Here is a 10,106-nt window from a genome sequence, read left to right as displayed (position 1 = left end):
AGGGACGTTCAGGCCAGGACCTACTGGCTCGTGATTGGGGAAGGGAAGAGCAATGGAGGACACACGACATACAGCTTGCAACAGCACTCTTTATTATGAAACCAAACAGCAATCGTGAGTGGGGAAAAGACACAGAACAGCCGACCCTTCAAGTGGCTATGTTACGTGGCCTACAACGTAACTTGGGATTCTTGGTCAGCCAGGCCTCCAACCCCAGGCATGGACGTGGCCTGAGGCTGGAGATAAAAGATGATGTGGATGAAGACAAGGATGACATCCAAGGGCTCCTTTTAGGGGATTTCTTTGAAGGCCTCCTCTGGGATCTTGTCCTCGGTCTGGAGAAAAGGAGTCGGAATGTCAGAAGAGCCCACTCCCCAAGTTCCATTCCCAGGACACTGACCTCCAACTTCTTGGCCTCCCTGAAGGCCCAGGAATGTTCATCTTTACCCCACTTGATTCCCAGACCTCACCTTGAGCATACTGCAGACCTGACCAGCTCTGGTGCAGTTCCATTCGTTGTCCTGAAGGCACCTGCAGTGGGAGAACAACAGGTGATCTCCATTAGTACCACAGTACAGTCACGCTGACCATGCAATACCACCGCTATATGTATGCCACTTTCTTGCTGGGACACATGTACCAGTATGAACACTATGTGTAATGACGAAGAAAGACCCAGTGAAAAGCAAACCATCTACCACTAGCATTCATGCCCACTAGAATTCAAAACAGAAAAGCAGAGCTGGGCTAAAGAACAAGGGAATTCAATATATACTGATCAAGAAAGATGTTCAAGAAAATAACAAATGAAAAATTCTAAAGTACAAGTCTCCAACCATCTTTTATTGAGATATAATGCACACACCACTTTAAAGTATACAAATGAGTGCTTTTTCGTACATTCACATGATTGTGCAACCACAACTATCTAATTCCAGAGTATTTTTACCACCTCAAAAAGAAGCTCCTTAACCATTAGTGATCACTTCCTATTCCTCCCCGTCCCCCAGACCCTGGCAACCACTAATCTGCTTTTGGTCCCTGTGGATTTGCCGATTCTGGACATTTCATACAATATTTGACTTTTTGTGACTGGCTTCTTTCACTTAGCATCATGTTTTCAAGGTTCATCCATGTCATGACGTGTATCAGAACAGTATTCTATTTTATGACTGAATAATATTCTACTATATGGATGTACCAAGATTTATTCATCCATTCATCAGCTACAGGACATTTGGGTTGTTTCCACTTTTCGTCTATTACCAATAATGCTGCTATGAATGTTCCTGAACAAGTTTTAGAGTGTACACATGTTTTCATTTCTCCTGGTAGGATACTTAGGAGTGGGATTACTGGGTTTTATGGTAACTCCATGTGTAACATTTTGGGGAAGTGCCAAACTGTTTTCCCAAACCACTGCTCCCTTTTATATTCCCATCAGTAACACATGAAAATTCCAATGTCTCCACATCCTCACCAACACTTGTTATCATTCCTTTCACTAATTAAAGCCATCTTACTGGGTATGACCTGGTAACTCACTGTGGTTTCAATTTGCATTTCCTTGGTGACTAACGATGTTGAGAAGTTTCTCATTTCCTTCTTGGCCATTTATATGTCTTCTTTGGAGAAATGTCCATTCAGAGCCTTTCCCCAGTTTAAAAACATTGGGGTGTTTGCCTTTTTATTGTTGAGTTACAAGGGTTCTTCACATATTCTTGCCAGATATGTGATATGCAAATATTTTCTCCCATTCTGTTGATGGGCTTTTCACCTTTTTGATACTGTGCTTTGATGCTCAAAAGGTTTTAATTTTGATGAAGTCAACATTTTATCTACTTTTTTTCTTTGGTTGCTTGTGCTTTTGTTGTCATATGTAAGAAATGATTGCCTAATTCGTGAAGACTTACACCTATGTTTCCTTCCCAGATTTTTATAGTCTTAGCTCTTACTTTTAGATCTTTGATTCATTTTCAGGCTAGGTTTGTACATGGTGTGGGAGTCAGGGGTCAAAACTCTTTGGTTTGCATGTGGATACCCACTTGTCTCAGCACCATTTTTTGAAAACAATATTATTTTCCCATCAGATATTTTCAGCACTCTGTCTGGTTGATAATCAGTTGACCATAAATGTGAGGGTTTATCTGTGGACTCTCAGTTCTCTATTCCACTGATTCATACACTGTCCACAGGCCAGTACCACGTAGTCTCTATTACTGTGGCTTTGTAGCAAGTTTTGAAATTGGGATGTGTGAGTCTTCTTTGTTCTTCTCTTTCGAGATTGTTTTGGTGCACTTCCATATGAAGTTTAGGATAACCTTGTCAACTGTTGCAAAGAAGGATTCTGATAGGGACTGCATTGAACCTAGTTTGCTCTGGGTAGTACTGCCATCATAATAATATTGCCTTCCAACCCATGAAAATGGAGTGTCTTTCCATTTACTTAGGTCTTCTTGTTTTCAACAGTGTTTTACAGACACTGGAGTATGAGATTTGCACTTGTTTTGTTTCATTTGTTTCAAAGCGTTGTACTATTTTGATGCCATGGTAGCTGGGCTTGCTTTCTTAATTTCATTTTTGGGTTGTTCATTGCAAGTACATGGAAATACAAATAAGTTTTGTATATCGGTCTTGTATCCTGTAACTTTGGTGAACTTGGTTATCAGTTGTAGTAGGGTGTTTTGTTTTTTTGTTGGTTGGTTGGTGTGTGTGTGGATTGTCCTGGATTTTCCATATACAAGGTAATATCACTGAGCATTATACTATCTTGAAAACCCTTTACACATATACTAGTATGATACCTTTTTCATGGGCTCACTTTTATTTTTTGGAAGCAAAATATTCAAAAAGCTATTTTTCCAAATTGCTTTCGAGTTTCCATGATTCACTCCCCCACTGTTCCAACCCAACCTCATTCCCATGCACACCCAGAACTCACGTCTGAGACCACTCAAGTTTCGTCCCAGACAGGGTGGAGAAAGCCTGCACCATTTCCTGCTGCTCCTGGGAGAGGGAGGAGGGTGTAGGCATTGGGATGGAGAACGCACTTTGAGTCTCACTGGGGCGGGCATTCCTTACAAACAGTTCGTCTTTCCCAATGCATAGATTGGAGGAAACATGGGCACTCAGACATCTGGAAAGATGGACCACACCACACCCCAAACAATGATCCTGCTCCCACTGCCACTCAGCAACTAGATTCCTTCCATACCCCTGCTGTGTCTGTCTCCCAGGTTCCATAACTAGTACCTCTGCCCCTCCCCACAGAGCCCACCTTTGGAGAGAATGTCTACCACCTTCACTCGATTTATAGGTTTATCCCCAACCCACGGGCAATTTCACATTTACCCTTTACCACAGCCCAAGGGCTGGACGCTCTGATCCCCATTCTCGGAAGAAGACACTGAGTCACACAGAGGTCATGTGACTTGACCAAGATCACACAGTGAGTGAGTGTTGTGTCAAGGAGAGAACCCATAGGCCGATTCCAGAGCCCATGCTCTTCTTAACCACTAGGCTAGACTGCTCCTGGGATCTCCCTGCTGGCTTTCCACAATACTGAGTAAACCTAAGGTCTGCACCACAACATTCCCACGCCCCTGAGCCCAGGCGGGGATGGGCATTCCCACCCAAAACAGGGCTCTCACCCGCAGTATGGGGCAGGGGTAGCGATGAAGGTCCGGGTGAAGGCACACCCACAGCCCTGACAACTTCCTTCCGCTTCAACAGCAAACAAACAACAGTACCCCTGAGAGCCACACGTGCTCTACACGCTCACATGGTGTTGCCCAGTCAGGGAGTGACTGGACACTCATGCTGAGAGGGCAGCTGTTCACGGTTCCAGGGTGTTGGGAATGGGGAGGGCAACTATAGGAGCAGTCTGCACCCATCGACAGGGTCCCTGACAACCACTACACAAGTTCACGGGACGCATTTTTCACAGCCGCCCACGAAGTGGATACTACTACCCCATTGTTCAAATGCAGACACTGCGAGGTTAAGTAACAGCCAAGTTCTCAGAGGAAGGATCTGGGATGAGAGCCACCAAACTCCACAGCCTGTGTCCCCAACGCCCAGGGTGTGCAGGGCACACAGGCATGGACACAGCTCAGACCTGGATTGTCTGTGGGAAGACTGAGGCCTGGAGAACACAGTGGGGGAGGGGAAGGGAACGGGAGGGGAAGGAATGGAAGGGAAGGAAAATGAGGGGATAGGAAGGAAATGGAAGGGAAGGGGAAGGAAGGGTTCAGGGAACCTGGGAGCTTCTGTGAGTGAGCCTGGCCAGGGGAAGGCAGCAGTGGGGCATCTGGGGAGGGGGTCTACACACACTCACCTTTCTTGAACACCCCACTGGTGGAGAAACAGAGAATCATCTCCTGAAAGGGAAGAGCACAGGCACCCAGTCACCACCTCCACCTCCTACCCACCTGTGGCTTCCTGGGCCCGCCCGAGGGAGGAGGCCGGCGCTCACCGTCTGGAACCACATGTGCACCCAAAGGAGCTGAAGTCATGCTGAGTCTTGGGCAACACACAGAGGGTGTGCACAATAACACATTTTGTGTGCTTCAGCAGCTAGGCCCGCAGGTCTGTGAAGGGAGGGGAAGCGAACAAAGGTCAGGGGCTGCCACCCCCTGGGCCCTATGATTGACCCCTTCACCACCCTTTCCCACCCAGTCTTCCCATCACACACTCACGCGGGTCCTTGAGCTTCTTTATATTCCTGCTGTCCTTGAAGTACTTGCACAAGCTGCTTCTAGGAGACAAAGAGCAACAGTGGGTGGTGGGTGTATGCAGGAGCTGGCCTGTGTCTGCTGGGAAGCCACATGACCCAGGAGCAGAGTCTAGGCTGTGATACTCATGGGGCTGGGTCCTCGGAATGGAAGGGAATGGTTAGGGAGGAGCAGGCCTCCTCAAGATAAGCACAATGGATATGCTGTCGGTCTCCACACTCATGGACCAAGTAATACCTGAGGGAGAGTAATGAGGACAGTCCATCTCTGTGGTCTGGACCTCAAATGAGACTTGAGAACTCCGATGAGCGGACCTGTGCTTAGGTCTCCTCAACTCTCCTAGCCCTCCTCCCCTTGCTCAGATTCCCAAGGGTACTTACTGCTGCAGGAATTGCAGGACTAGACTCTTCAGTGTCACAGAACCTATACAGCATTCCTGGAATCAAAAGTCATTTGAGATTGTGTGGCTGATAAGGGATCTGTGGCTCTCCTGCAACTCACCAAATGTTTGATCCTCTTCATCACCTCGCAGGGCTTTATTATGTAGGGAGTGTCAACGTCAATGATAATTGGTGAGGGTAACTCCTGGCCATCCTGGAGAAGTGAAGAGGAAATCAGGATTGGAGACCAGGGGAGTGGCCCTGGATGACTGGGAAAAGAGTTTGGTCAAGGAGGGTGAGGGTCAGAGGTCAGGTGTGAAAGGGCGCTGGAAATTCCATGGGAAAGCTGACAGTAGATGTCTTCATCATGAGGTCATGGAAGTCTCTAGTGTTATATGCAACTTGTGTGTGTGTGTGTGTGTGTGTGTATTTATGGGTATTTTTCCAGAAAGTATATCCATGTCATTTTCAGGAGTCCACGTGCCCCAAAATGGTTAAGGGTCTGATGCCAACATGTACTCTAGGCAAGAACCAAAGGGCTTGAGGGCAGGTGCAGCGGTCACCGACATTCGTAAGAGACAATGATTTTCGTAGGCACTTATCAGGCATAATAACTTTGGAAAACATTCTCTGATGGCCCTGTCCAAAACCAAAAATAGCGAAGAGGTGGTTGATAGTTCAACATTGAAATGCTTCCTGTGAGTTAAAACGCTAATACCAAAAACAGAGATCAGTGTGTTCTGGCCCAACCAGCAGCCCCATTTGCACACCTCTGCTTCTGATTTTAAGGGTTTTCGGTCCACTTGCCTGTTGAGCACTGATTATCTGTCATCCTACTGTCCGAAAGGCACTGTCTCCTCATCTCTCTCAGTACCTTCACTTTAATATTCCTTCCCTCCCTCCCTCTCCTTCGCCTTGGTAGCTCCCACCCAGACTACTCAGACTCCCTTCTCCAGTGCCACAGGGACCAGCATTTCAAACCCATGCTGCAGGGCTTCCTTCTCCTCCCTTCCTTCCTCCAGGTCCCCACTGAAGGCTGTGGGAAGAAGAGGGCATGGAGTGGGAGCCCGGGGCCCTGCCACCTCACCGGGAGTCCAGCACTCTGGCAAGACCAGGACACCCCCCTGGGATGGCCCAGGATGCTGGGCCAGGGAGGTGAGTGAGGTGGGGCTCAGGGAGGGAGATGGAGGGGATGAGGACAGAAAGGGAGTGAAGGTAGGAGGGGAGAGATGAGAGAGACCTAGGGGCACAGAGACAAGGGAGAGAGAGAAAACAAAGGGAAGGGAAAGGGCTTCCCTGGTGGCGCAGTGGTTGAGAGTCCGCCTGCCGATGCAGGGGACACGGGTTCGTGCCCCGGTCTGGGAAGATCCCACATGCCGCGGAGCGGCTGGGCCCGTGAGCCATGGCCGCTGGGCCTGTGTGTCCGGAGCCTGTGCTCCGCAACGGGAGAGGCCACAACAGTGAGAGGCCCACAAACCGCCAAAAAAAAAGAAAAAAAAAAGGGAAGGGAAAGAAGCTCTCCCGTGGTGGGGGTCAGGGAAGAAGAGAGAAGAAAGGGGAAACGGCACACCCATTGCGGCTCTTCACCTGCCGCAGAATCGCCCAGACACACCAGGTAGGAATGGAAACTATGCACATATTTGGCTGGCGGCCCACTGGATACTGGCTGAAACTTTGTCACCTGAGTGAGCTCAGCCAGACTTGGGCATGGGAAAACGAGCAGCCATGGGGGCAGATCTTCCCCAGATGGAGGCAAGGGTCAGGTACCAGCTCTGTATGGGGCTGAGGATCCGTGGCCCCCTCTGATGACCACCATCTTCTCTCCCGATGACCCCTGCACCTGTCTGAGTTGGTTCTTTATCTGAGGAATCATACCTGTCTCAGGCTGCCCAGGCCTCCTGTGAAGGACCAGGCGGGATGCTGTGACGTGTGCAGGGAGGGATGGCAAGTGCCCCTGAGAGGCCTGTCCTTCTGTCTCCCCTACCGCCTCTGCCCTCTGCCTTCCACTCCTGCCTCAGGAAGCCCTCTGATCACTGGCGGGAGCCCACGTCTGACCCCTTGTCTCAAGGAGCCCTGCTTTTTCCCAAGCTGGACCCCAAGGAGGGTCCAATTCCTGGCACTGGGCCAGCAGAATGGATGTCATGACAGCAGCCACCCACGGCCTCAGCCCTCAGCATGGCGCAGGAAAGCCCCCATGTCAACCTGGGAGAGGAGGGTGGACCCCTTTGGAGGCAGGGGAAGAGGGCCCCACTCAGAATGGGGGAGGCACACCCCAGCTCAGCACAAAGAAGGAAGGCTTCGCTCAGCAAGAGGCCCGGGACTGGAGCACCCTTCTCAGTCCAGGGCGCCAGCATCTGGATCAAGGCTGGTCGCTCCTGGTCCTGGTGAGGAGGAGAAGCCCTGCTTCCTGGGGCACACTCTTGGGAGGCCTTGGTGCAATATAGCTGGGCGCAGAGAGCTGGAAACAGACCCCAGAGCGCCTGCAGAGGTGAGCAGGTCAGGGGAAGGAAACTCCTCACCGGTGATAGACACAGAGAGAGCAGAAGGTTGAGCCTGTGATCCTCCCAGAAGACCAGGGCTGCCACCTCTGGCAAAGGGGCACTGTCACAGATAGTCTAGGCTCCCATGGGTGAAGGTCACCAAGAAGGGTGACAGGGTGTTCACACTGACCTTACATAGGTGGACTGGTCTGCGAAGGTGCTACACAATGGGTTCCCTTGCAGCCACAGCTCTTCAAGCTTCAGCCCTTGCATCTTGCTCACCTCCCACACAGACTTCAGCTGAGAAATATGGGGTGGAAGTGGGAAATGGAATCCCATGAAAGGGGACATCCAAATCCCTGCACCCCAGACCCCTCCCTCCCTCACAGGTACCTTCACCTGCCTCCTGTCATCACTCTCATGGCCACTAACACACCCTCTCTGCTCTCAACCCTACTTTGACCTGGCTCCCTCTTCTCACCTCATTTTCAGAGAGGTTCAGGGTTTTGACCATGGGGGCCACCTGTATAATGTCAGACAGGCCATCCAGCTGGTACAGTTTGTTGCTGCTCAAGTTCAAGGACAACAGCTTTGGGGCAAGAAGAGGTAGAGTGAAGGTTACTATCGAGGACCTTGGAGACAAATCTGCCCTGCACCCCAGCTCTTCCACCCCCTACCCTAATACCAGCACTGGGCCTACAGCCTCACCTCAGGGAAATTCTTTTCGATGATCTGCAGGGTGGCAGCCATGCAGCTTCTTTGATTCAGAATTATATCAACATCATGGCCTACCAAGTCTTCAGGAAGGAGAGGGGAGGGAATCAGATGGCTGAGTGGGGTCTGGGGACAGCACCAGCCCCTCCCCACGTTACCATCCCTAAGTCACCCTCCAGGAAGACCCCTCTGCCCTCGCCTGCCCAAGAATTACTGCTGTCAGCCATACTTGGGTCAAAGCGGAGCCTCTGGAGGTCAAGAGCTTGCTGGGAGACATCAAATCGTTTGCTCAAGGTCAGCTGTGGAGAAAGAGATGGAGACAGCTGCTCTGAGGCTGTGGTGATGGCAGGGAAATCAGGGGTGAGGGGGACGGGGGACTGGAGGAAGGAGAGGTGGGTCTGAGCACTGGCACACAACATGTCTTGAATCTGCATTACCTTTAGCTGCTCCATTTCTTCTGGCTGCAACTTATCCCGCACAGAGTAGGGAACAGCGGAGGGGCCGACAAAGACAGGTATCTGCAGGAAGAAGAGGTGGGGTAAGCACCAGGAACTCTAGTTCCAAAGAAGACAACCAGCCCCTGGCCTGTCCTCCTTCTTCAGGATGAGGTACATGTAACGCCCTCGACACACACCTTTCGTCTCTCCTCGTCCCAAATGTTGTAGCTGACATCCATCAATGCACAGGCAGTGCTAGCTTCCTGGACAAAGAACTGAGCCCCATTTTGCAAAAAGTGGAACTACAGGGATTGAATGCAACAACAATAGTATAAGAAGCCAACAGACCCTGCTGAACCAGGTCTCCCTCTCTCCCCCTTCCCTGTGCCCACGCGTCTGGCTCCGGCATCCTCTCTTACGTCCACTGGAGTGAAGGGGACACTGCAATGGCTCTGGATTGAGTTCATTAGCCATGTCTTGTCATACTTCATCCCACAAGGAATCTAAGGATGAAAAGAAGGGATGGGAGAGAGGACAGACAGCAGGGTATTTAGGCTGCAGGACGAACCTTTTCCTGTTCGTTTCCGGCCTTCTACTGAGCTTGAAAGGGCTTCTAAAGAAGGGACCACTGGTCCGAGTTCTTATGGGTGTGTGTAATATGGATTTCCTAAATACTCTTTCTCTCCAAACTCTCTTCCACATAATGAAGGTGACAGAGATGATCTTCCTTTTATAAATTTCCAGGAGATCCTACCCAGTGCAGACATTGCTTGCCCCTCAGACAAGGTCTCCAGAGGCTTGACCCTCCATCTCGCACACTCAGCTTGCCAAGCTGAGACCTCCAATGTGGAGTTGCTCCATATCCTTGGCAGTACTTTCCATCTTTGCTTTGAGACCGACTTCTCCGTTCTCCTCACGGTCAGCCTGTTCCCTTTACATTGCTTCTCTGAATCTGCCCTTAGGTGAACAAGACTTTTAACTCCTGGTAATAAAAGGGACAGATTACAAACTGTCCCCAGTGACATAAACCATCATCTCTACATGAGACCAACACAACTCCCCCTGGCTTTTCTCTCCTGCACATTCTATACATTTTTCAGGATACTCACTGTGACCCTGAACCAGCTCCCTGGGGTTCCATCATGTGTGTTCTCCCCCATTTCTCTCTCCACAGGTGTTCTCTTTCTCCACACACTCTTATGCCTGTGGCCTTCACTGTGCCATCTCACTCTCCTCTTGTTGCCTTGGATGGTACCGGGAGAGCTGCAGGGGGGATGTGGAGAGAAGGAGGGTGAGGGGCCATAAGTGCTAAGTAAGTCTTCTGTACACCCTCGTCTCTTTGACACCAGCACTACAGTTAGC

General features: G+C 50.2%; 1 protein-coding gene across 1 annotated transcript; it reads right to left on the bottom strand.

Moving 5' to 3' along the window:
* Positions 1-290: 290 nt before the first annotated feature.
* On the bottom strand, positions 291-8,983 carry LOC308609324 (nuclear RNA export factor 2-like; the record flags this gene model as incomplete). The annotated part of the gene is made up of 14 exons (XM_081223011.1): positions 291-335; positions 471-531; positions 2,942-3,136; positions 3,651-3,723; positions 4,337-4,379; positions 4,431-4,521; positions 4,698-4,756; positions 5,235-5,327; positions 6,058-6,149; positions 7,398-7,593; positions 7,789-7,893; positions 8,075-8,182; positions 8,466-8,825; positions 8,942-8,983. 14 exons carry the CDS (start codon positions 8,981-8,983, stop codon positions 291-293), a joined length of 1,563 nt encoding a protein of 520 aa, XP_081079137.1.
* Positions 8,984-10,106: the final 1,123 nt, after the last annotated feature.

This window comes from Mesoplodon bidens (genome assembly GCF_964165515.1).
Source record: "Mesoplodon bidens genome assembly, chromosome: X".
Lineage (NCBI taxonomy): Eukaryota > Metazoa > Chordata > Mammalia > Artiodactyla > Ziphiidae > Mesoplodon > Mesoplodon bidens.
The sequence above is the reverse complement of the archived record's forward strand: the minus strand, read 5'-3'. Positions and strand labels throughout refer to the sequence as shown.